Below are 26,973 nucleotides of genomic sequence, written 5' to 3'. Positions count from 1 at the left end.
TGCTGCAGTTGTCAGGGAATGTCACCTTGACACTATTGCAGGGTGACATCAGTCGCACCACCCAGACCAAGCATGGGCTGAACGCAAGTCAAAAATATGTTGTGTGCGCGTGCGTTTGTGAAGGGCATTGAGGTGTGTCAGCCCTCAAAGAGCTGCTTTGTTTTCAGGCTTAGTCCAGGTCACTCCCTTCCTTTGTCTTTGTGTTGTTATGAACATAACCTTGTTGTTGTGTGTTTTGGGAGGGCGGCAGAGAAGATAGGATGAGGAAAAGAAGCTGCCCCACTGGGCTCTGCCTTGATTCACAGCCCCATGTATTCTTCTCATTACAGGTCTGCAGTGACACTGAACTTGAGCCTGGAGAGTTGGCAGCAGGGATGGACTATTTCTGCACTTACTTTGTAATTCAAAGAGCCATGGACATGCCTGCTGAGCGAGAGCCTGAGAATAGGCTGAGAGGTATGTTAGGACTGGGCTTAGAGAAGGAGAGGAAGCTTGTCCAGTTTTCCCTCTGTGTAAAGTGGTTTGTGTCAGGTTGAATGAGGACTTTATAAAGTGGACTGGGGCATAAGAGAGGTCCTCCGTTCCGTTGGGGGGTCATAATCTGTAGGTGTATGCGTGTGCGCATACATCTGAGGGCGTTTGTGTGTTTAGTGTGGTCGTACGGGACATCTCTGCCCTGCGTGCGTAGGTCCGCGGGCTTATAGAGAGTTAGCGGCAGGAAGTAGGCCACTGTTACATCAGGGAGGTCGGAAAGGCGGTCTGTCTAGAAAATGTGTGTCAGTGTGTCACTCCAAAGCTCCTCTCATTTCAAATTAATCCTGTGTGTCAGGAAAGTAAGGAGCCCAGGGAGTGACTGTAACCAAGCTATTTGTGAGGACTGGAAACAGGGTGTCCCCACACCTGCAAAAAGAGATGAGGACTCAGAGTCTCTGTTAAACATGCCTGTGGTTACAAACACCTAGTTTAGGCTATCATTTGTGTCTTGCCTTGATTTAGATTGTGTCTGTCTAATCATTGTACCTCGCGGCTCTGCTTTGTGGTTGTGTTCAATTAGTAGGCAGTGATTCAAATGACCATAGAAGAATGTTGGTTGTCAGCAGCTGCTCTGTATAAATTATAGTTTGTTTATTACACTAGCTAGCATATGGTTATTATTATTCTTTGCAGTGTTATAACTAACCTATGAACCAGTTTGTATTCAGTATCAAGTGATAACTACAGGGAGGTTTTGGTCTTTATCTGTCTGGCATATGCACAGCTGCTTTTCAATCAGACCCATCATGAACTGTGTGTATCCCCCATAGACAAGAGTAAAGAAAGGAGAAATCTGACAATATTATTACGATATGTTGAGAAATTCAACATCTTTTTTATTGTTTTCAATCTTGAAATGCATCCATCTTCCATGATGAATATTAGTGTCTGTACATACACAGCCATGTCAAAAAGAAGGGGTGGTGGCGACCTAGACACCACCTACTGCTACACACCACACAAGTCTCGTCTGTATCTTTTTTGTCCTTTTTTAATCGTTTTCATAAAACCATCAGCAAAAACACAAGCATCACTGATTTAAAATACATTGAAAAAAGGGAGGATGGGGGTATGGCGCAAATACATCATCACGGTCAATAGGAGAAAGACACACGAAGATAATAACAGAACAACACTTATCAGAAAATAAAACAATGACATTAACATTACAGTGTTGTCTGAGAGAGGGAAAGCTTTACATTTATACACAAGTGGCAAAAAAGCTAAACATGGTACATATACTTTATAAAACTGGGTGGTACAGTGCAGGCTTCTCACTGTCACCCAATACGAGGAAAATAAAGGCCGGGGGTGGATGCCCCATGTATTACACTACAGAGGCACATTAGAAAAAGGGGAAATCCCTATTTCATTAAAAATGTAGAGCTCGACCTTGGTTTTTACAAAACTTAATTGCAATAGCTCTGATTATTCTAAACCAGGTTTTTCTAATGTCATGGGCTATTTGTGATTAATATAGTAAATTAGCCTCTGTTTCAGAGATCCAATTACCTAGTATCTGGGTTTAACTCCGTGTCTCTAGGGCAGTGGATCGACGTCAGGTCAGAAGCCTGAGGTTCTGAGCTCAGTGCATTGTGTAGTGTGTTGATTTACAGAGGAGACTAGGTCGCCTCACTCAGAGTTAAAATATCATACAGATATCATTTTAACTTGAGCTTTTATACCTTAAAGTTTATACACATTCATATTTTAGTCTATGTTCCTATTGGCTTTTCTGCAGTGGTGGGCATAGGAATAAATACATTGGGCTAAGAGATGTGGAAGTCTAGACTGTTGATGATGTTCAACTTTAGGCCAGCAGCCTAGTTCTGTCTCAGATTGACCTTGATTGAATGCTGTCTAAGATCTTAAAGATCTACTGTAATAACAGGTAAGCTGCATTTCAAAAGCTATGGGCCATGGTTCTGTAAACAGAGATAAAGTGATTAGATTAAAGGCTTTTTAATTTAAATGGAGTTTGCAACAGTAGACACAATGTGACTGTACAGTAATTCTGACAAAAACAGGATGATAACGTCCAAGTCCTTTCTTGCCTCAACAGTTTGTCGCATTGTTGTGACATTTTTTGTTTGTTTTCTTCAAAAATATATATTTATAAATTATTGGTATATTTACAGTAATATACAAACCAAGTGCTTGAAAAAGACAGGTAATGGATGGGCTGTGTGAGATCATGGAGATGGGAAGGGAAATATGGATTGGTAGAGGTAGGGTTAGGGAAGAGGGATGGAACTTCTCATTGTGTTGCATCTTTGGTCAAGGGAATGTTCCCAGAATGTTGCTGCTATGTTTGTCTAACGCCAGATGTGCACCATAGGAGGGGCACTGAAAGCTGACAATATAGTTCCAATAATGGTCAACTTATATTCTCATTTGAAATGACCAACTGTGGTTTGACGAAAAATGATATGAAAGAGTTTCATCCCTCCTCTCATTTATAAACAAAAGTCCTTCTGTAATTATGGAGAAGATGCAGGAACTGAAAAGTGTATATACAATATATACACATAGAATACTGTTCCCCCAGAAGTCCAGCCCTGTTTTGGGCTTCAGTCCAGCATTTTAGTCCCAGGACATGAAGGTGAGGGAGGTGTAGATGAGGTAAAGGGATGATAGTGGATTGAGATTGAGGAGGGGAAAGGGAAAGAGCGTATTTTGATCTAAGGCAGCATCAGAGACACCTCACAATGTAAGGAACCTCAACAAATTTGTGTTGCCCTCAAGTGTTCTATAGGCACTTAGTCTCGTCTGTTGTTACGGCGTCAGCTTGACGACTCCTTTTTCCCACTCTCCTTCCTTGACTCAGCTGAGGACGGCTGCTTATAGAACCCTGTGGGGGGCTGGCTCTCACTCTCCCTCTCTTTGCCGATCTGCTGCTGCGTGAGGGCCAGGTAAGGGTGCTGGGGCAGGGGTAGGATAGAGGAAGGAGGAGGGGTGGTGGGAGAGTCCTGCTGGGAGCTCATGGCTTTGTGTTTGAGACGCAGTTTGTGAGGCAGGGCAGTGCCCTTAACCTCTGCCTGGGTGTCCCCGCTTTGGCATTGGGAGGAGCCCTGCGGGGAGGGCAGAGGGGACCCTGGCTGGTGTGAGACAGACAGGTGCTGGAGGTAACTCCCGGCATCAGAGAAGGAGGAGGATGGGGACTCGTCGTCCGTGGAGGCATCCTTGTCAGAGCTGCGGGGGTCATTGTCACTAGAGGAGGTTTCTTTGCCTGAGGTTGAGTGTTCTTGGTAGTACGCCTCACTCCTGGCCCCGCCCTCATAGGTCAGTATGGGGGGCTCCTCGTCCTGGGCGCTAAGATAGCAGTGACTAGCCTGGTTGTGGTACAGATGGGACGTGACTGCCTCCTGTTTTTGGAGGATGTCTGGAGCGAGGCCCGTCTGGGTCTTTTGCTCCTGTTGCAAAGCTCTGTACACCTGCCTCTCTCCTGCCTCGCTGTGGCAGTCTGAGTAGTGGTACGGAGGGGAGTCTAGTGTCTTCCTCTCCATCTGCTTGGTCACCTCTGCCAGTCTCTCTGAGCTCTCCGTGTGGCTCTCTCGAGCCTGAGCCAGATGACCGGCCTGAGAACTCTGCTGTTGGGCTGTCTGTTGATCTATGTCCTGCTGCCTTTGGCTCTCCCCAGGGTAGGAGGCACTACTGGAGCGGTAGAGGATGACACTCCTCTGTTGGGTGGGTGGAGGGACCTGACTGGTCTGGCTTGTGATGCTCTCCTGGTGGTGGTAGGAGTGGGAGTGGTGCTGTTGGCTGTGGTAGACCGACTCCATCTCCTCCTGGTGATGTGTGGAGGACAGGCTATGGTGGACGTTGAACATGCTGCTTCCAATGTCCATCTCCAGGCTGCTTTCCTCCTGCTTGATCCCGTAGACCGTAGGCTCTGGGCTGTCCCGGGAGGACCCGTCTGACATGTCTGAAAGGGACCCATGGGGGGAGTACGTCACCAGTTGACTATGCCCCCCCCCGCTGCCTGACTGCTCAGTCTCCGAGGAGTCAGAGTTCATCATCACCTGGGAGCTGCTGGAGTAGCCGCTGGAGTAGTAATTGGATGTGGAGGATCTCCCGTTGCCTCCATTGTTACCTCCACTAGTGAGCTGCTGGCTCTTCTCCATGTAGGAGGCAGTGGTGATAAGGCCAAAGCGCAGCTTCAGCTGCAGCAGCTCCGTCTTCAGGCGGCAGTTCTCGTCATTCAGCACCATGACGCGGTTTTCCAACACCATGTCGTTCAGTCGTCGCTTCTCCCTGGAGCGTTTGGCCGCCTCGTTGTTCTTACGGCGCTTCTCCCAGTAGGATGCATCCTTCTTTTCATCAGAGATGAACTCACGCTTGCGTCTGCAACTCATGCTGGGCTTGACGAGACGCCCCTGGCGAGAGGGGGTTCCTTGAGGCGATGGAAGAGACTCTTCGTAGTTAGAGTATGTCTCTAGGCTGTCCGGGTTCTTTTTTGAGCTTGCTGATTGGAGTTGTGAATTCAGGCATTCCATTGTTGCTCGGTGGAGGACAGTTTGGAATATTGCTACAACCACTGGAAAGGAAACTCAAGGAATGGGGTGATAAGAAAGAGTGGGATTCAGCTATTTGTCAGTGAATGAATGAGCTTATAGTTCAAGTGTCTAAACTGGCCAAGAAGATCAAGAAACGGTGGAACTCTGCGTTAATTCCCCTCATTTATCCAGTGTATGTTCAGCCTTTCTCTAGGCAAGTCTCTTCAGCTTTCTCACAGAAAACTGGGTCAAAGCTGCCTTGTAGAGAAAAAAAAAGAGTTCCTGGAGTGGAGAATGTGACAAGCTTCACTGAGCAATTCTCTAACCTTCTTTTCTCTGTTTTGTTTTTCAATATTTTTGCGAGAGCGCTGTGCTGAGCAGACAGAGAAGTGCTCTACTGCTCCAGGCGTGTTGCAGGATGTAGGTCACTCAGTCTATCTCGGCTTGTCAGTCTCTTGGGAGGAGCGCTGCCTCCTCTCTCCTTCTCCAGTAGGTTGCAAGAAGAAAGGCTGAGGAGACAAAGAAAGAAAAGGCAAAACTCTTAATCCTCGTGGACTGCTGTCGACCACTATGCATTCAGATTGAAGGAATAATATCTTCTTTATGTCATTGTTAATGAAGTCCATTTTAGTTTTTGGCATGCCTGGTGATCAAAGAATTTTGAGGAATAATTAATAATACGCTCCTTCTCACATCCTCCTGCTTTCATCTATGTTCTGCATGTCTGGCTTTGACTGAATTGTTACACCTGGCAACCACTAGACCCTAGTAACCACTGTCTGACCTCATGGCCCTTCTATTGAGCTTCTCTGTCGGTGGTCCATGACCCCTGAAGGTGTCAGCATGCTTCAGTTCGGCTGGCGCCTTGCCGAACCGAACGAGTGTGCTTGCATACTCCCTTAAAATACCTTCGCTTGGAAAACTAGAAAAAAAAGCGCCAATAGTACTTTGTCCATTTTTAGACGCCATAGCCAGTATACACTTCCTCAAAATAGTCAGAATGAATCTATGATAAATCAAGAAATCTGTCATTAATTTTGCCGTTTTTGCAGAGGAGATGTTAGTCGCACAATTTTACATATAACTGAGGTGTTTGGTGCAGTATTTCTCAATGAGAAAATGTGCATGAAATGATTCTGTACCCTTACACAATGTATGTACAAACTCTTCCGAACTGTTTTGGCTGGGAAGCATGTGGACGTGTTTAGCCCTGCATGTTGACGTTGACTTGCATGGTGTAATAAACATGAGGCCAATATAGTCGTTTCTGAGTTACTATCTTTTTCTGAGTAAGACATTACACATTTGCTATTTGTGACATTATTCCTCCACCTTTGTAATCATAACTGCGTGTCTGGCAACTAAGTCGAGAGCACATGATTACCATGTAAACTCAGAAACAGTAACACTACCCGAAATTACATCATTCGAACACATGGAATGATTGGAAATTGAATTTGTAAGCTTTAAACAGCCATTTGTGACTTATTTCATGGCTGTTCTAAATAGTCTTTCAGGCAGATTTATTTTAAGAGACAGAACAGTGAATCACCCATGTGCAGTGGGTGTAGGGTTCCCCTCATTCCATTTTAGAATTCTGGGTCAGGAACAAAGATTCCAAAACAACCATATTAAGAAACAGCCCACTTCGTTTACATAGAAATTATCATGAATTGGAGAATTTACTGTAAGTGTAATAACCGTAAAGATTCATATTCTATTTGGACAACCAGTTCCTGGCAGTGAATGAAGACAAAGGTTCCCCGCCAAGGAAAAGAGGTGGAGAGGGCACGGGATTTTAAGGTAAGGGCGGATAAGGATATGGGTGGGTAAATTAATGAATATAGGTCAAGTCTCACGAAGGAGGGGGCTGGAGAATGTGCCAAGCTCTCTTGAATTATGACATCAGGGTGGTCAGCCTTATAACTATGAAGTGTCTGGGAACCTGCTCAACAGGGACTCTCCTGGTAATGAGGTAAACAGAGATAGATGTGTCACTAGCCAAACCTCTTAAGTATGATTTTCATGAATAAGCCAAATGGCTTTTCCAGTGTCTCTTTTCATGTTTCCAATTTGTCTCTGCTGGTTGTGTACCAGTTAGCCTATTTTATCTGTGTTGCTGACTAACTGCTTCAATATAAATGACATTCCATAAAGGTGACTTGAGGCAAGCAAAGGAATTGAACAGGGATCTGAGGATGGATTCTTCCTGGAACATTTCTGAGATAACTCATTCAGACTATGTTCCCTTGTTACATGGTTCCATTAAACTGGTCTTGTATGCTTTAAATCAAATTACTTAAATCAAATTAGTTGCTGGCCAACAGGAGTTGTTTCCTTCCTGCCTCATTTATTCTCATTTTCTTACTGAACAACATGAGTTGAGACACACTGATTCTCTCTGCCTCTGTAATCTCATAATCTGTCTTTTCCATGGGTTATATTCTCCCTGGAGTCTGGGGCAAAATTATGTAACTACCAATTGCTCTACACTTTTCAAATGTGGGTTCAACACCAATTTCTCTTTCCAGGCACAATTCAGCAACAAAACGAGCCAAATCTAGATGGGATATTACACCCCTAGTTTTTTAATTCAAAATGTTTTGCTTCCCACAAAATGATGACAAGCCTTCTAGGTATGGGTCATTTGGCTCCCAGTAGAGACTAAATAGGGATACAGGCTACGATTATGCCTGGAAAAATGGTTGAGACAGGGCCTGATCTTACACTGCTAAATGCAGTACTTTAAGGTCCTCATTCCCACACGCCATTTGTGTGTGGCTCAGGGGCAGGAGGGAAAGAGTGGAAAGACCACAGAAACCAGGGACCACTCAGTAAACCCTGGCTCTGACTAGCTGGAATATAGGTCAGTGGAACCACGGGTGAGGCAGGGAGAGAGAAACAGAGAATTAGAGAGTTCTCTATTTATAGAGGTGAAAGATGCATGGAGAGAGGGACAAAGAGATTGCGAGAAGGTAGACAAAAGAAAGGGGAAAATGAGCTCAGATGATAGCACCTCGCAGGATGTAAACAAACGGGGTACTGTACCAGCGTTAACAACATATCACCCATGGCAACAAAAGTGTTTTATTTTTTATTTAAAAAAAGGGGGAAACTAATCATGTCAACATCAATCCCTCATCGAACAACACACTTACACTGCACAAACAGATTGACTTAAAAAAAAACTAAGCTGCTCATCTCCTCTGCGGGCGGCTGGAATTATCTGGAGACATGAATGGAGCTGGAGTGTTTGCTGATTAATGCATCACAAGCTCTTAGTCTCCCACTACTGCTACAGGAATAGAGCATCATAATAAGTGTGTATCCCACCGAAGCACAGCGTGCCACCCTTACCTGTTAATCAGAACATCTAAGCATCAAACCTATCCACTTCATTTGTGTATCTTATAACTTACCGCAGGGTACTGAGATAGTGATTGCCAATGAAAGGTTCATGCGTTTTTATGACAAATGTAGTGTGACCTGCCAGAACAAATGTCAAATAGTAAGACATTCTACTGCATCCCTTTTGACCCATCTAATATGCTTACGAGGCTCTGTGTTTCAATGGAACACTCCTACGCTTGTGGAAGACCATAATGAATTCTATGTCCAATTTCATGATAAAAGGTGAACAAAAAGCTGCATCTGTTACTGATAGAACTGTTTAAAACACATCCTTGTTATACTTAAGAAATATAAAGTAATTCTACCACAGGAAAGGGCTTGGTTACATTTGTGAAGTGATCAAAGAGAATCTAAATGTATGCCATTTACAATTATTGGGTCCAAACAACCACACAAAGCTATATATGGTGGGGCTTGAGTGCAAAAGCTTGTTTTTGTTGAGCTCTTAAAGTAATGGGAGCAGGTGTAAAATAAGGAGGAGGCCCCCAGACTGGGGTGCCAATTTTCACTGAGACAGGAACTGAGCTGCCCCCACTGGGGAAAAATGGGAAGAATGCAAATAGATGGCTTTTTCCAAAATTCCAAGTAGGGTTGGGCTGATATATGATTAAATAGAATAGTGACATTTGACATTGATGATATATCGTGATGTGCTGTATCAATATGTTGAAAATTAAGTCTAAATTAATTAACTGAGCCTTATTTTTTCCCGTCAACACTAAGATTATTTAATGAGAATGTGACTATACCATTGTAAATAAGTACAAAAATTGCACAGTCTAGAATGATTTAGTCATTAACGGTGCAGAGCGATAATATCGGATATCACGATATTTGGAGTAGCACATCGTAGAAGGGGTCTCCCCAAATATCGGCCATCCCTGATTCCAAGACTGGGTTTATCTTCCCAAGAAAAAGTACAAATTCTTGGACATGCAGGCGAAGTTCCAAGCCAACTCCTTGTTCTATAAACACAGCCATATCAGCCTCTGTTATACAGGGGGAAAAAAAGAGTGACCCAGTGCAGTCCATGTGTTTCCCAGTCACATGTGCTCCCTTGGCCTACTTCTCTGCCTCTCCCTCCCAGCCACAGCAGCTCAATAACAAAGCACCTACTCTATCCTTCATTATCTTTTATTGTGCCAGGAAACCCTGAGAATGTCAGGCGGGTCAGAATAAACCCCACTCCACATTGTTTACCATCAACTACAATAGGAGTGAAACAAGACATTGTGCACGCTGCTCTAGTGAAACATAGGTAATCTCATCCTCATGATAATTATAGCCATGTTATTACCATGTTTTTAGCAATAGCCTACTAATACAATAAGGAATATACTAGCTGATCATTGCATTGCAATTTATGGAAAGGGGTGTGGTACAGAAAGTTGAGGATTGAAGAAAATGTATAAAGGCTAAATGAATATGTTTCTAATTGTGTATCACTACGATATAAAGGAAACCTGAATGTATAAAGGCTAAATGAATATGTTTCTAATTGTGTATCACTACGATATGAAGGAAACCTGAATGTATAAAGGCTAAATGACTATGTTTCTAATTGTGTATCACTACGATATGAAGGAAACCCAAATGTTTATTAGGTGCGTTTATCTGCTGCCCATCAGTGTTTCTGTTCTGCATGAATTGGTTGGGTGTCTTTGTTAAGTCAGCTAGGATTCATTTTGTTAGGTTTTTATTCTGGTATTATAGGGGGCTCTGCAGCACATCCCCTCCCCGTTATGACTAATGTGACCTACATTTGGAGCTGGCATAGCGGTCCACCTTATGCGCCAACCAATTAACCCTCCTCAGCAAAGCACAATAGAGGCTATGGGTTTCCGCTGATTGCATCATCTCCCCTACCCATATGTTTTATTACTTAAATTATTTATTATGCAACCCGCACCATTACTAGAGCCTTTAGTGCAATGTGTTACAACAATTGAACGCATAACCAAATGCTTTGCGTAATTTCCCATTGTGCATAGCACACCTGTACCATAGCACACCTGTACCATAGGCTATATTCTAAACTATATGGTATTGATAAACTTTTTGTGAGATATAATTTCGGTATGACTTTTCAAGAAAACATGAATAGCCTACACCCTTACCGCAGCACCAAAAGTAGGCAAGACACAAGTGCGCATGCCATCACTAAACAACAAATGCATGAGCTGCGGGCACCGGGCGTGGGCACTCATTCCACAGTCATTCCCACGTGCAGTGTGGGGGTACTTTCAACATACAGACTGAGCAGGATGGTCTTTTATAAGACAAGTTACAACAAGTGTGTGTTCAGTATTAATTCTTATATGCATGTAGCCTAATAACAGCATAGGTTAAACGTTGAGATGGACATGCAGTGCACAACAGTGTTGCTGATACGGAATTGTAAACTATAATGCATGTTACATAGTCGCTGTAGAGCGTTACATTGTCTAAAATTGTTTCCCAATATAACTAATAGCCTACACGGCAGGCACATATCCACATCACATCACATGTTTTTTTAGCCCTCTTCAACATACCACTACTCTTTGTGGTGTCTCTGATAAATGTACATTTTGCATATTATAACAGATCCCTGGGGAAGTCATTCAAGGCAAAAGCAAGTTTCTTGCACATAGCTTGTTGCCCTGTTGCATTTGCTACCCATAGGCTAATCCAACAACTTGTCAAAACTTTGAGATAGGCTCACATTTGACCCAGTAGCCTAAATAAGGACAGAAATAAACATGCCCAGTATATCCAGCTCACCTTACAGAAACAGCCAATACTTTAGATTATCATTCATATCCAAAACAATGTTTTCAGATATGTAGGACAGCACAATATTCCAGTAGCCTTTACTCTAGATTCAGTTTGCCCCACTGAGCAGGGGAAGGGTTAACGGGTTGGCTAACCTTTCACAAATAACTACATGTGATGGAGAGAAGTGTGACCTCAGACTAGACTGGTCTGATACACTAGACGTAACATAGTAAATTTAAATCCGGGACACTAAAATAAGTACATGTTACGCTTGGTATGGTTACAAACACAGATGGTTACTTAAGGCAAAAACAAAAGTAGTGTGGATGGGTGGGCGTATAAAGCGAACGTCTAGCAACCCAAAGGTTGCGTGTTTGAATCTCATAATGGGCAACTTTAGCAACTACTTTCAATACTTGTCAACTACTTAGCATATTTGCTAACCCTTCCCCTAACCTTTAACCTAAAGTTAACCTTAGCCATAACCCCTAGCTAGCTAATGTTCGCCACTTAGCTAATGTTAACATTAGCCACCTAGCTAACAGCCACAACTAACTGTAATTCGTAACATATCATACGAATTGGAATCGGAATTTATCATACGAAATGGATGATTCACATCCACAAATGAATACATACCATACGAAACACAACATACTAATTGAAGTGTCCTGAATTTAGATTTACTATGTTTACGTCTAACCCTGAGTCCAGGTGTAGACCGACAGGGAATTTTTTCCAGTTGTCTCCCATGGACTCATAGCCTTACCCAAAAAGACACGTTTCGTGCCATAATGGTGCCGTTCCAAGTCTTAACAGTGTCCTTTTAACTCACAAGCGTTTCAATTACAATGGTAATATTATATATATACAATTGTCTTTATATAATTTACAATTGGTAAATTAATTTATGTTGCTGAAATAAATGTCCATAATTTTTTTACTAAAGAATAGAGGAATTAATCTAAAGATCAATAATTTTAACGTATTTTAAGTTATTGTATCTTTCAATATTTTCAAAACTCTACTATGATGGGGGAAAACGAAGCTACTCCAAATAAGTGTGTTTTCTGTGGCCCCTGCCACCCAGCGTTCCTTGTTCTGAAGGAATTCCATGCTCCCCCTTATCATGCCCTATACATTCTGCCACTAAAACGCCTCGCATTGACAGAACCTACATATGGTTCAACGTCCGTCACCAACATTATAAACACTTCCCGTTGTGCCAAAATGTTTGCAACAATGTATCAGTGATGATCAGTGACTTCGATTAGATGAAAAGTCTAATCGAAGTGCCACTAAGTAACACAGAAATTGGTATTATTAAACAATTGGATTGAATTGTTTTCGATAATAATAAGTCACATTATACACATGAATCGACGGGACATTTATAGGCAATCCATATAAAATAAATGCTTACCTTGTATGTGTAAATAAAAGACCACAGTGCGAAGTCTAATATAACAGCCACGCTTCTGTTCAACAATTCCTATTTCCGACTACTATCGAATTCAAATGTGCGATCGTCCTTCAAGTACAGTGCGAGCTCTGTGATTAGTGCCTGTATGTGAGCATGAATTCTGTGTCGCTTATTTTGAATCTGTTATCTTATTACGTTAGGGACTTGCTACAATTTCCTCCTCGCTCTCTAAATGTCTCCAATTGTATGTTAGTAGGTCAGTAGTTGCATAACAGAAGTCTTTGGGTGCCTAGTCACGTTTTGTTTCTCGCTCGCGCTGTATGTGCCCCCTCCCCTTTCTTCTCCTTCGAATTCTGTTGCAGAGAGATGGGGAAGAGGAGAGAGGGGAGGGACTTGCTGAGATGTAGGGTGAGATACCCCTAATTAGGTTAATAGTGAGAGAGAGACTTGGAAAAATGGAACGGTGGGGAGACATTTTTAGAAACAAGGCTTCAGCAGAAGATATATAAAGAAGCAATTGTATCCAACAGCTGTTGTTTGGGGGAGAAATGTGTGCCCCTTTATTGAATGGATAGGCCTAATTACTCCAGACGGCTCAGTTTCGCCCTTTTAAATATAGCTTTATTTTTTCAGCTTTATTCTAATGAGCAAACCAAAATCTATTCACTTTGTCCCTCATTAGCACATGAGTAGTTCTTTCTTCATATTCAGAAGATTGAATGCATGGGCTTTAGCTTAACGTGGAGCAGGTGACATGGGTTTGAATCCAGTCAGAGACATTTATCAGGAGCTACAATGGTCAGTTACAATTGTGACATATCCACATACAATTGTGACATGCACATCGCTGCAACCTGGATTCAGGGGTAGACATAATATAGTAAACGAAAATCCAGGACACTCAAATTAGCGATGTTATGTTTGATATGGTATGTATTCATTTGTGGATTTCAATCATCCATTTCGTATGATGTGTTCCGAATTACATTTCGTATGATATGTTACCAATTGCAATTCATATGATATGTTACGAATTGCAATTCGTACAATATGTTACAAATTTGCAATTCATTTGATATGTTACGAATTCCAATTTGTTGTGGATAACATTAGCTAGGTGGCTAACGCTAATGTTAGCTAGGTGGCTAATGTGAGCTAGGCTAGGGGTTAGAGTTAGGGGTTAAGGTTAGGGTTAAGCACAGGAGGTTGGTGGCACCTTAATTGGGGAGAACGGGCTGATAGTAATATCTGGAACGGAATTAATTGAATGGTATTGAACTCATCAAACACATGGTTTCCATGTGTTTGATACCATTCCATTAACTCCTTTCCAGACATTATTATGAGTTGTTCTCCCCTCAGCAGCCTTCTTTCTGTGAGGTGAAGGTTAGGAGTTAGGTTAAAGGGTTAAAGTTAGGGTTTGGGGAAGGATGTAGCTAAAAAGTAATAAATAGTTTGCTAATTAGCTCAAATGTTCAAGTTGTTTGTGATGAGATTCGAACACGCGTTACATGCCCACCGATCCACCCTACAAAAAAAAAAAAAATGTATGCACTCACTACTGTAAGTCGCTCTGGATAAGAGCATCAGCTAAGTGACTAAAATGTAAAAAATAAATAAAATGCAACCATACCAAACGTAACATGTCATGCTAATTTGAGTCTTTAAGTTATCTGATTTTGTTGTGACATTGGCTCTCATTTCCAGCAGCTGTGGCCTTGTGGTTCGATGCATCTGGTTACAGTTTTTGCATAACCGCTTGAATCTCAAGAGCTCAGTACCTCATTCTCATCTGATAAAGACATTGAAAGCTCTTTATACTGTAGGCTACTTTATTAGCATCCTCCCTCTTATGACACACGATTTGTCATGTTTTGCATGAAATGTACAATGCACACCATTCAGTAAAGAAAGTCTTAGTTGATCATTAAAGCCCCCTGTCATCTTACACCATATAGAAGGTAGCACTTTACATAGTTTTAAATACACAATTGTAACACATTGGTTGAATTTGTGTGTTTTTGGTACTTCCCAAATAGTGAACTAAAATATGACTGCAATTTTATTTATTGCTGTTATTGCCAGTTAAGAAATGTGTTATCCAATACAGTAATGACAGGGTGAAATGATTGAAATGGAGTTTAGACTTTTGGAATGTAATCTGTGACCCTTGACAAAAATGATTTGTCTGAAATATCCATATCCTTTTGCTCATTTAATGCATATCTTCACTTGGAATGAGCAATATATGTTAGGCCTAGGCCTATGTCCTAGCTGGATATGAAGATGCCATGTAGTTACAGCAAGGGGAATATTGACTGCTCATTTTCACTCTCATTCTTCTTTTTTTCTGGTAAATGAATTCCTGGTGGGACAGGCTCATGGTTAGGAGGTAGTCTGTGACCTCCTGTGCTTTTGTGATGATTACATCCTCTTCCTCTCTCCAGTCCATCTGCCCTCCACTATCTGACCTTACAACCTGTGCCTGTTCTGTCTTGCATCACAGAGAGCCATGGAAACAACTGGAGCAATAACGGTATTATTTAATGCATTTTGTTGTGTCCACGGCAGTTTTGATTGGAACAAAAGGACTGGCTGGATGCCTAGAGGGCTGTTTCCAATTGCAGATGCTTTTATTTGATCTCTCTCATTATCTTCAAGGCCCTGGTTCCTTCTCATGTGGTCGGAGAGAGCAGCAGGACATGGAGCGTTGAAGTCTGACTTAAGGCTCAGTGTTTGTTCAGCATATGCTCTCTGTCTCTGTCTTACTCTCTCTCTTTCTCTCTTTTTTCAACCAACCCACTTGAGCTTTCAAATGCACTTTGTGGATCTACCTGCAATGCCATGCATTTTATTGTGTATCATTGTGCTATTGACCACAGAGTCACAGACATACAGTGAGGGGAAAAAGTATTTGATCCCCTGCTGATTTTGTACATTTGCCCACTGACAAAGAAATGATCAGTCTATAATTTTAAAGGTAGGTTTATTTGAACAATGAGAGACAGAATAACAACAACAAAATCCAGAAAAACGCATGTCAAAAATGTTATAAATTGATTTGCATTTTAATGAGGGAAATAAGTATTTGACCCCCTCTCAATCAGAAAGATTTCTGGCTCCCAGGTGTCTTTACTCTCCACCATGGCCAAGACCAAAGAGCTCTCCAAGGATGTCAGGGACAAGATTGTAGACCTACACAAGGCTGGAATGGGCTACAAGACCATCGCCAAGCAGCTTGGTGAGAAGGTGACAACAATTGGTGCGATTATTCGCAAATGGAAGAAACACAAAAGAACTGTCAATATCCCTCGGCCTGGGGCTCCATACAAGATCTCACCTCGTGGAGTTGCAATGATCATGAGAACGGTGAGGAATCAGCACAGAACTACACGGGAGGATCTTGTCAATGATCTCAAGGCAGCTGGGACCATAGTCACCAAGAAAACAATTGGTAACACACTACGCCATGAAGAACTGAAATCCTGCAGCGCCCGCAAGGTCCCCCTGCTTAAGAAAGCACATATACATGCCCGTCTGAAGTTTGCCAATGAACATCTGAATGATTCAGAGGACAACTGGGTGAAAGTGTTGTGGTCAGATGAGACCAAAATGGAGCTCTTTGGCATCAACTCAACTCGCCGTGTTTGGAGGAGGAGGAATGCTGCCTATGACCCCAAGAACACCCTCCCCACCATCAAACATGGAGGTGGAAACATTATGGTTTGGGGGTGTTTTTCTGCTAAGGGGACAGGACAACTTCACCGCATCAAAGGGACGATGGACGGGGCCATGTACCGTCAAATCTTGGGTGAGAACCTCCTTCCCTCAGCCAGGGCATTGAAAATGGGTCGAGGATGGGTATTCCAGCATGACAATGACCCAAAACACATGGCCAAGGCAACAAAGGAGTGGCTCAAGAAGAAGCACATTAAGGTCCTGGAGTGGCCTAGCCAGTCTCCAGACCTTAATCCCATAGAAAATCTGTGGAGGGAGCTGAATGTTCGAGTTGCCAAACGTCAGCCTCGAAACCTAAATGACTTGGAGAAGATCTGCAAAGAGGAGTGGGACGAAATCCCTCCTGAGATGTGTGCAAACCTGGTGGCCAACTACAAGAAACATCTGACCTCTGTGATTGCCAACAAAGGTTTTGCCACCAAGTACTAAGTCATGTTTTGCAGAGGGGTCAAATACTTATTTCCCTCATTAAAATGCAAATCATTTTCGAACATTTTTGACATGCGTTTTTCTGGATTTATTTGTTGTTATTCTGTCTCTCACTGTTCAAATAAACCTACCATTAAAATTATAGACTGATCATTTCTTTGTCAGTGGGCAAACGTACAAAATCAGCAGGGGATCAAATACTTTTTTCCCTCACTGTAAGTGCGCCTCCATATGTCTCATTTGTTTCACAAATGAGCAGGTTGACTCACCATTCGTGATAGGTTTTCTTTGTGTTTCTTTGTATTGTGGATAATGAATGGAGGTAGCGAGCATGCAGCAATACCTTCCTCATACATGTCAATGATAGAAACAACCTTGAGAGCAAATGCATATAGATGTTTCACTAATTTGGGTTATATGGAGGCTTAGAGGATTGGTCTTCATTTTTCTATGTCTAGTAATTGCTGTTTATCTGAAGATGCCACTTATTGCATTTTACATTACATTTACATTTTAGTCATTTAGCAGACGCTCTTATCCAGAGCGACTTACAGTAGTGAATGCATACATTTCCTTTCATGCATTTATTTATTTATTTTTATTTTTGTACTGGCCCCCCCGTGGTAATTGAACCCACAACCCTGGCGTTGCACACACCATGCTCTACCAACTGAGCCACATCTCATCATCTGGAGAGAACCCCAAACATGGGCCAAGCACCGCCATGCTTCCATTATACCCCTCTCTCTCCCATTCCTCTTTGTTCAGAGCTGAAGCATTGGCCGTGAACTTGAAGCCCCCCCCCCCACTCCCTCTGTACCCCACCCCACCCAACCACTCCCCCTCCTAGCTACGTATGCATGGGTTCCCATGGCAACTGTCGCACTTCCTGCCTAGCAACCGGCGTTATCTCCTGCTGAAAAACAGCGGGGACAGAATGGAGAGGGGAGTAGCAGGGGGGGTTGCGGTTTAAGGGGTGTGTTATTGGGGGTGGTTGTGTAGTAGTGAGCTGATGCAGTAGTAGCTTCATTAACTAGCCTCACTCCTCTCCTCCACCTCCACCCCCACCCTTCCTCTTCCTCCCACTCTCACTACAGGAATCCCCAATTTGACTGAGGAACCTGTGAATCCAGTTGCAGGTTGAGGAGAGCCTCTCCGTTGTAATGAGATTGGAACAGCACAGGGCTCAGTGAATGGAAGATGTTCTGCACTGGTGGATACATGGAGTACATGGAGCCTCTACAGAGGTCTAATGTCGGCTTGTTTTCTCTTCATCTTGATTGATTTGACTTGTTCACATTGACACACATGCTGGTTTAGATAGGCCTATCTCATTCAATGTAGACACGGGTTGGTTACTAGGGGCAAATAATAATTAAATGACTTGATGGGTTGAGTGTTGTTATTAAGTGACATAGCAATTAAACCTTGGTGTAATTTTGCCACTACACTTGCACCAAATAAAATCTGTGACACTGAAATAAACACACAGGCTACTATGTCACGATCTATAGCGCGTGCTCTGAGTGACAACAATAGCACCATCAGCTAGCCTACTCAACAAATGGTAGTCTTTGCTGGCACCTGGTGGTTTCTAAAGTTATTATGCTATTATATTTATGACCACGCTCTGATCTGCTTTGGTTTGTCAAGGGATTTCATATGGGAAATTAATAATGTTCAGACAAATTCTAGGTTTTAAAGGTCATTGGTATGACACATTTGAGACTAAGTAGGTAAAGCTCTTAGTAAAGCATATGCATGATGAGTGAACCTATGGGTGCCGTGCAGGGAGTGTAATTCATTTTGTTATGAAATCTTATTTTGTTAATGTGAATGTGTCTTCAGGCCCAGTCTAGCTCATACCACCCACATCCCCTGAAATCCCCTGTAATGACTATAATTGCAGTTCCTCTAGCTGTGGCCTCTAATACACACAAGCTCATGACTGGCATGCAGACTCCACCCCTCAGGACTCAATTGCTCCTGTCTGGATAGACAAAGCTCTATAGTCTCACCTGTCCAATCTGTCTGGCACTGCTGCTCTTCCTACATACTTAGCTATGTGTAAGTTAGGTCTCAGACAGGAGAAATATGTGACAGAGGATATTCATTTAGGTTGCATAAACTAAACGGTTGACTTTTGTGCTTACTGATGAAATATGTTCTCAAAAGGCTGCTACTTAATCCCTGAAGAAATCTTTGAGTCATTGTAGAACAATTACTCCATCTGTTAGATAATGTGAGACAAAGCAAGAGACATTATTTTAAAAAACAGGATACATATTTCCACAGTGTAAGTGGAGACATTTAGACTGCAACATGTTGTTTTCTCATTGACTTAATACATGGAGGAAATCTATGATAATGCACGCTTTGGTGGATATAATAGTATCCTAACAGTGGGAGGATCAAGTCAGGGGTGGGAAATCATTTTTGCTCGAGGGCCACATTGGGATTTCAAAATTCAGCAGAGGGTCGCACACATTTTCTTTTTACTCAAACCTCCCGCGGGTCAGATTGAATGGGCTCACAGGCCGCTGCCCATCCCTGGTACTGTATGTTGCCATCCCTGATCAAGTGGCTGCTTGACTTTTAGATGATTAGAAATTGTATAATCAAAACGAGACAAAAATATTTCATTTCAAAGATTTATTCACAAGTACAAAAATGTATTTTCATACAGATATTCACATAACAGATATTTTCATCACCTAGATTCAGTTTACAGTGCATGTCTAGTAATTACACAGACCATGTATTCTTTGGACAAGGCTAACAAAAAGTATTCAACTGAGACATGAAAACAGTTTCACTAGTTGCCAGACACAGTGTGTTGTCCTACATGAAGCATATCACATTTCAATGATTGACATGGTGTGTGTCTGTCCTCACAGCTATGCTGTTGACTGTGCAATGGAATGAGAGTATTAGTTGATTTCCAATTGTCATTATCCAAAGTCCATTGTGTTGCAATACATTAAAGAGATGACAACAGTTCAAAGTCCCCATTCAGGGACTGGAGACCGTCACCTTTCAGGTTATCTGTCCTGTGTCCTTTCTATGGTTGTGTTTACAGTTTAAAAGAATGTGGTGTTCTTTCCTCATGCATATTCAAAACCAATTAGTGCCAATGCCACAGCACTAATAATGACTTTGTTGAAGCTCCAGTTGAATTACAGTGTACATTAGTTCAGCACCAGTTCACCTCAATGTCTCAATCAATGACATTGCTTTGTCTGTGGTTGTGAGACCTTGAGAAGCAGCATTGTTGTACATGCAGAGTGGAGATGACAGTCAATAATACAGTATCCTCTGGAGAGGTGAGGCAGTGTCCTCTTGTGTCAGAGTGTTTTTGAGGGTCTCACAGTGTATGGGGCAGAGGGCCACAAGTTAACCAACACATATAGCTTTGTGCTTTCATAAGGTGATGATGGGACTTGTTACAGAAACTGTTCTCATTTGAGGCGCAGATAAGGAGTCTAGGAGTTCAGGATTTAGGAGTAAAAAAAAAATCAGGACAACTCAAAATTAGAGGGTAAAAATACACACCCTCCTAAACATAAAGGTAAATAGTTGGAATTGAGGAGTTGGGGTGGATCATAGTCCAGTTGGCCCAGGGCATTGGTTTGTCACCGTAGCAGCTCAGTGTGCCAAGGTACTGTGGTGTTTAGAGTCTCTGTTTCCCTCTCTCTCATTTTCACCATGTGTGTGTGCTTATGTTAGTATGCTAGCTCAGATTGAGCTTCCTCTTCTGGGATGTGACAGTTCACCGAACATCCACTGACCCAGTCCTGGGCTCAGTTCACTTTAGCCAGCAGCTGCTCTGAGAACAGCTTCTTGAGCTGGGCCACCTCTTCACTGAGGGAGCTGAGGTGGGACTTGAGGACATTGTTCTCTGTATGATAATGAGACTCTGTCTGGCTCTGTGGGGGTGTAGGTTGGCCATACTGAGTGGACTCTTGCTGTTGTCGCCCCCTCCGGGTCTCCTCTCCCTCCTGCTTATGTGGCCAGACTCCTGCCCCCTCAGCTCCACCCAACATGATATGTCCGCTGGCTGTCTCCCGGGGACCGTCTCTTGCTCCCATTGACTGTATGGGGCTGTGCCTGTTGTCCTCTCCACTGCTGAGGATCTTGAAGCGCATTTTGTGAGGAAAGTTCTTTATGCCCTCGCCAGACTCCACTTTCCCCATCATCACTCTGGAGAGCTCCCCAGGGAAGTGTCCACTGTGGTGCACCTGGGCCTCTGCAGGGGAGTGGTGGAGCTCGTAGCCCAGCTCCTCTGCTCTGTGTGGGGACAGTTTGCCATGATCACTCAGTCGGTCCTCAAAGGAAAGGGGGCTCCCTAAACTGGAGCTGCCAGGGGTGGAGAACCCAGAGTCCTCTGACATGCTGCCAGCGTCCCTGGAGCCTTGCATGCTGAACTGGCCCCCGTGGGCAGCAGGGTGGCTCCCTGGTCCACTGGGCAGATAGTAGTGTGGAGCCAAGGTCTGTGGAGCACAGGGGGCTGCGGGGAGGGGCAGGATGGATGTGTTGGAGGGATCTTTGACCAGGCCGAAGCGGAACTTGAGAGCCAGCAGCTCGGCCCTGAGACGTGCGTTCTCCTCCAGCAGCGCCAGCACGCGATTCTCCACCACCATGTCGTTGACGCGGCGCTTCTCCCTGGAGCGCTTGGCCGCCTCGTTGTTCTTCTTGCGCTTGTCCCAATAGCCGTCATCCTTCTTCTCGCTGGGGATGAACTCACGCTTCCGTCTGAGGGGGTTCCCAGAGGCAGGCGGGTCATTGGTGCGCTTCAGAGCAGAGGTGCGTCCGAGCAGAGAGCGGGCCAGCAGGCTACTGGAGGTCAGGATGGACACGGCCTCGTCTGTGAAGGACAGGGTCCCACCAGGTGCAGCACTGGACTCCCCACCACTCTGCTCCCTCATGTCTTGAGAATCTTCTTCAAACATCTCACTGGTCACGCTCATGGTTTTGCTGTGTTGAGAATTTCTGTTCTTTAGATAGTGTCTCAAAATCCAATGTCGTGGAATGGTATGGCCATAAATTGTTGCAATAGCCCCACCTAGCTTTCAAAAGAGGAAGAAGAAATGGAGAGGGGGATTTAATTGTTATGCAAGACCAGTTACAACACAATGTTATGTAACCCCATTACATCTTTCCAGTTAAACTGGAGCTACTTGCACAACAACCCCACATGACTCTTGAATAAGAACCATGATGTACTAAGTGCTAGACAGACATGTCAATCTCTTTTGAAAAGGTTTACAATATAATAATCAAAGTGGGCTCCTGTCAGTCTGAAGGTTAAACGGTTAATTATAATATCTATATTCGTATTTCTTAAATAAAAGCTTTCTTTAGAATTGGGAGGAAAAAACAATAACATTTTAGCCTTATATGTATTAATTATCACTGTCCTGACCCAATGACTGGAACTGAAGTCGCTTCATCAGACTAAATCAGTGTTAGCCTACATGTAGGTTAACATAGTGTTATATAACACCGTATCAATAGCTCGAAAAATCCGCGCAATGACCTGCATTGATTGCTTTGTCTATTTTTTATTTCACTAAAACAAAAATGGCTTAACATTTTGAGTTCACGATCAGACGTTATATCTTTCAGAAATCGAATTGCATCAAGGACATTTATAAGAGCACTAGCCTAGTTTGTAAGTTGATGATACTCTGCGCCCCACTGTTATTCCCTCCGTTCATTTACAATTGGTTCGCTGTATAGATCGAACTGTTAATTAACCTAGTTACAGTACATCCCTAAACGCAGACTGAACTGGTTCTTCTCTAAACCTTTTAGTGCATGTCATTCTACATTTCAGTCAGATATACAAAGGGAACGAAATAACGTATTGAAACAGCAAATGAAAGTTTCAACAAACTATTGCAATGAAGGTCCTGTCCTGTTATTTATTTAATATATATATATATATATATATATATATATATATATATATATATATATATATATATATATATATATATATCACACACATTTATTTTACATCTAAAGCTGATTCGAAAGTTGGCTATAGTTTTCTTTACTTGGTATATTTTATATTATTTAACCTCAAATCATCGTAGCCTTCATAATTGATAGGCTTCTGTTGTAGGCAACATTGTCACATTTCTGCTCCTTATGCGATTGCCTATTCTCTGTGGTATAATGAAGGCACTGTTGAAATACACCGCATGAGGGAAAATTGTGAAATTACCTTGAGTTGGATTCTCGTTGTCTCAGAAAAATGCCGATCTTTCAATTAAAGAAACGTGTAATCGTGACACGTAATCATTCAGCAGCTTCGATTCAGCACTGGGTCATCGAATACACAGGATACTTTGTTTCCTGCACCGTGTAGGCTACTGATAGCTTACTCAATATTAGGCTACTAGTCTCTCTGACACCTTGTGTCTCGCGTTTCTGCTCCACTTGGATTGCTGCAGCTCCTATTTGTTTCTTTCCCGGCGAAGTTCAGCCGAGGACGTTTCCTATCCTCACTTGAACCAATGGTGCGCTCACTGGGACCGCCTCTCTCCATGCCAAGACCCACCCCGCAAGGGAAAGCTCACAACGTTATCCTGCTCATGCATCATCAACTGAACTCGCTAGCCCATCCTTTCGTAACAATTAAGTCATATTGCCAGCTCTGGCTCCCTCTCACTCCCCCTGCAGATTTCCAATAGCCCTATGCTCTTTAACCAAATATCAGCTTTATGGACGGCATGCTCGGTATCACGTCAAAGTGAGCGACAGATCAGATTCGTTGGAATAGAACTGAGAAATAAAATGCCAGCAGTTATTATGCAAGCACTTCACAGTTTTTCAGGATATGGTGATCTCCACTGAATCCATTCTCATTATAAAGGAGACATTCCTAAAACAAACCTGTAGATGTCTGGAGGGATATAGTTCAGGGAAATACTCTCTGTTTTCCATATTGCTTCTAATGCAATGATCTGGCTTTCACAGTGTCAATGAACTCCTTAACATAAACCAAGAGATTGACACAGCCTTGTGAAATGTTCTCAGAATCTCAGAAATACACAGTAGAGGCCTATTACGTAACATAACGGAAAGTACTAAAGAAGTGTTTCAGATTTACTTACAGAATAATACAAAATGAGACCAGGTTGCAATCATAGGTGGTAAAATGTTCTGCAGGGGGTTCCATGAAAACAGCAGAATTCAGCACATGAGCTTTTAGAGTGGAACATACTGTATGCATCAGTGGAATGACCACCAAGCATCTTATGAAAATAAATCCTGGGTTTAAAAAAGTCTCTCTTGAATTAGTTTCAAATCCAGACTATAGGCAACAGCTTGAGACTTTATGAAATTCTTTCCCCCGATGTCAGTCTTGTTCCTATAGGATTAATACATTTTTAAACCACATTATTTTTTATCTGGAAATAAAGACAAAGTTTTCAAATCTAAATTGGTTAAACTACACACATACACGGAGTATACCAAACATTAGGAAAATCTTCTTAGTATTTAGTTGCACCCCTCCCTTTTGCCCTCAGAACAACCTCAATTCATCGGGCAAGGAGTATACAAGGTGTGGAAAGTGTTCCACAGGGATGCTGGCCCATGTTGACTCCAATGCTTCCCATAGTTGTGTCAAATTGTCCGGATGTCCTTTGGGTGAAACACACAGAAAACTGTTGAGCATTAAAACTGTTGAGCATTGTTGAGCATTAAAAATCCAGCAGTGTTGCAGTTCTTGACAAACCTGTGCACCTGGCACCAAGTACCATATCCTGTTCAAAGGCACTTCAATATTTTGTCTCGCCCATTCACCCTCTGAATGGCACACATACACAAACCATGTCTCAACTGTCTCAAGGTGTAAAAATTGTTCTTTAACCGGTCTCTTCCCCTTAATCTACATCAATTTGAAGTGGATTTAACAAGTGACATCAATAAGGGATCATAGCTTTCACCTTAATTCGCCTGGTCAATCTATATCATGGAAAGAGCAGGTGTTGTTAATGTTTTGTACGCTCTGTGTATAATACTCAATGAACTGGTTGCTGACTTCATAATATATCATATCTGTTCTTAGGCAAAACAAGATGAAATTAATTACAATAATTGAATGAATAGTGACTCATCATGTACTTTTGATGTTCGTCTGTTTATACAGTGTGATGTCCATTGACCACTCGGCCTACAATAGCCAGGCGCTGCAAGGCGCTAGTGATGTCATTTCCCAATTATCACCCTCGCTGTCCATTTGGTATGACCACAGGCATTCCTCCGGCCCTCTCCACTAACTATGCAACCACTATGCTCCCACCACAACTGGCACAGTGCCTGCCTTGGTCCTCTCCCCTTCAACAATCCCTTCAACAAAGCCTGCGTGAGTACTTGCTGTTTGCGTGGGTCTTGGTTGCAGAATTTATCATTTGTGTTGGATGCAAAGCAAAGATATAAACAAACAAAAGATCACGTGAATCCCTCTTTAGTGGCGGTAGTCTGAGGCCCTCTTCAAGAAGTTTAATTTGCAAATCAATCATTGTTTTTGAAATCAGTGGACAGTCAATGAAAAATGCGCTCTTGCAACAGCCTATGGAATAAAAGTGGGGCATTTATTGCGCAATCTAATTCATGCAGATAAAAAAAAATCCATAGGCCTACTGGACATATACTCAAACTCACACCCTTTTGATAGACTTAAAGGGGCAATCTGTAGTTGCTACATCCATTTTGGACGTATAAATTATTTAAAGTAACATCCATATATGGCCAGCTATGTAAACTTTAACATTGATTTATCCTGCAATAGAAGTTGTTCAATTGGTAAAATAAATGTTTGTCTTCTTCTAATGCCTCTTAAGGGGAAAGTAATCTAAAAGTAACTGAATGTAATCAGATTACGTTACTGAGTTTGGGTAATCCAAAAGTTATGTTACTTTGGACAGGTAACTAGTAACTGTAACGGATTACATTTAGAAAGTAACCTACCCAACCCTGTATGGGGTCAGGGATTAGTTGGATAACCCATTTTCTCCTGTGTTCTTCTGTACAGAACTCAATGTACATGGTGAGGTCACTGTCCCCCTCACTGTGTTTGCCATGGCTATCATAGGCCAAAGGAGATCAAACATCACGGGGCCAGGGGCTAGTATATCTATCTATCTTACTGCAAGCTGAGGTGGGGTAGGTGGGAGATAGCTGGGATGCATGCATGTATTCACAGACATAATTGAACAGGTCATACTCCAATTCATATAATGGTATTCAATATCTGTGTCTTCAATTGAGTTAAAGGAACACTTTGATGCAACTGTAACTACACTGTAACACAGCCTGCTTTTTTGCCTTATTTGCCTGAAATACACATTCACTTGAGGCATTACACACTCACATCATACAGTGATCTCTATAAATATAAATATCTCTGTCCTGCCTGCCAAGTGGGTGGTACACAGTGGCACAGAGGGACTCACAGTTAGGCTGTTTTTATCCCAGCAAGACTGAATGACAGAATTGACCACTGGGAGAGGACAGGGAGGTTTTAGTGAAAGATGGTGGTACAGGGATGTTGTGTAATGTCCTCTGGGACACACTGGGATCGTGCCTAAAATACCAATATGAGGAGTCCACTGAGGAAAACAAACGCCATGATCTTTATACTATAATGTACTGTACATTCTGTTCTACTGACACACATGAATGATTGCTGCAACCTGGTCTCAGTGCATTTCATATGATTCTGTATGTAAATTCGAGAGACTCTATTTAGTATGATATTCTACATTTCGTATGGTATGTATTAATTTGTGGATGTCCATCACCCATTTCGTATGGTATGTTACGCATTACAATTTGTATTATATGTTATGAATTTGCAAAACTTACAATATGTTAGAAATTCTAGTTAGGTGGCTAATATTACCTAGGTTAGGGGTTAGGGTTCATTTTAGGAGTTAGGTTAAAGGGTTAAGGTTAGCGGAAGGATTAGCTAAAAGGGTTAAGGTTAGGGTTAGGTGAAGGGTTAGCTAAAAGGGTTAAGGTCAGAGTTAGGGGAAGGGTTAGCTAATATGTTAAGTAGTTGCAAAGTAGCTAAAAAGTAGTAAGTAGTTGAAAAGTTGGTAATTAGCTAAAATGCTATAGTTGTCCGTGATGAGATTTGAACTTGAAACCCAGATGTTCGCGTTGTACGCC

At 42.5% G+C, this 26,973-nt stretch overlaps 2 protein-coding genes and 1 long non-coding RNA gene across 4 annotated transcripts; 1 reads left to right on the top strand and 2 right to left on the bottom strand.

The window, feature by feature from the left end:
• LOC123741882 (uncharacterized) lies at window positions 1–19,718 on the top strand. Its single transcript, XR_006769403.1, has 2 exons — window positions 1–456; window positions 17,886–19,718. It is a non-coding gene; the product is annotated as an uncharacterized lncRNA (long non-coding RNA).
• Window positions 1,508–12,957, bottom strand: LOC106601355 (filaggrin). Its single transcript, XM_014193513.2, has 2 exons — window positions 12,622–12,957; window positions 1,508–5,539 (listed from the first exon to the last, which is right to left on the bottom strand). Exon 2 carries the CDS (start codon window positions 5,028–5,030, stop codon window positions 3,318–3,320), a length of 1,713 nt encoding a protein of 570 aa, XP_014048988.1. The 5' UTR covers window positions 5,031–5,539; window positions 12,622–12,957; the 3' UTR covers window positions 1,508–3,317.
• Window positions 19,426–23,327, bottom strand: LOC106601356 (uncharacterized). 2 transcript variants are annotated; one of them, XM_014193515.2, is made up of 2 exons: window positions 23,018–23,327; window positions 19,426–21,850 (listed from the first exon to the last, which is right to left on the bottom strand). In XM_014193515.2, the coding sequence occupies exon 2, from the start codon at window positions 21,753–21,755 to the stop codon at window positions 20,589–20,591; it is 1,167 nt and encodes a 388-aa protein (XP_014048990.1). In that variant the 5' UTR covers window positions 21,756–21,850; window positions 23,018–23,327; the 3' UTR covers window positions 19,426–20,588. The 2 variants fall into 2 exon arrangements, with proteins under 2 accessions (XP_014048990.1, XP_014048989.1); XM_014193514.2 differs by having other exon boundaries at window positions 19,426–21,854; window positions 23,018–23,326.
• Window positions 23,328–26,973: the final 3,646 nt, after the last annotated feature.

This window comes from Salmo salar, chromosome ssa03 (genome assembly GCF_905237065.1).
Source record: "Salmo salar chromosome ssa03, Ssal_v3.1, whole genome shotgun sequence".
NCBI lineage: Eukaryota > Metazoa > Chordata > Actinopteri > Salmoniformes > Salmonidae > Salmo > Salmo salar.
Note: the sequence above shows the minus strand (reverse complement) of the source record. Positions and strands in the feature narration are given on the sequence as shown.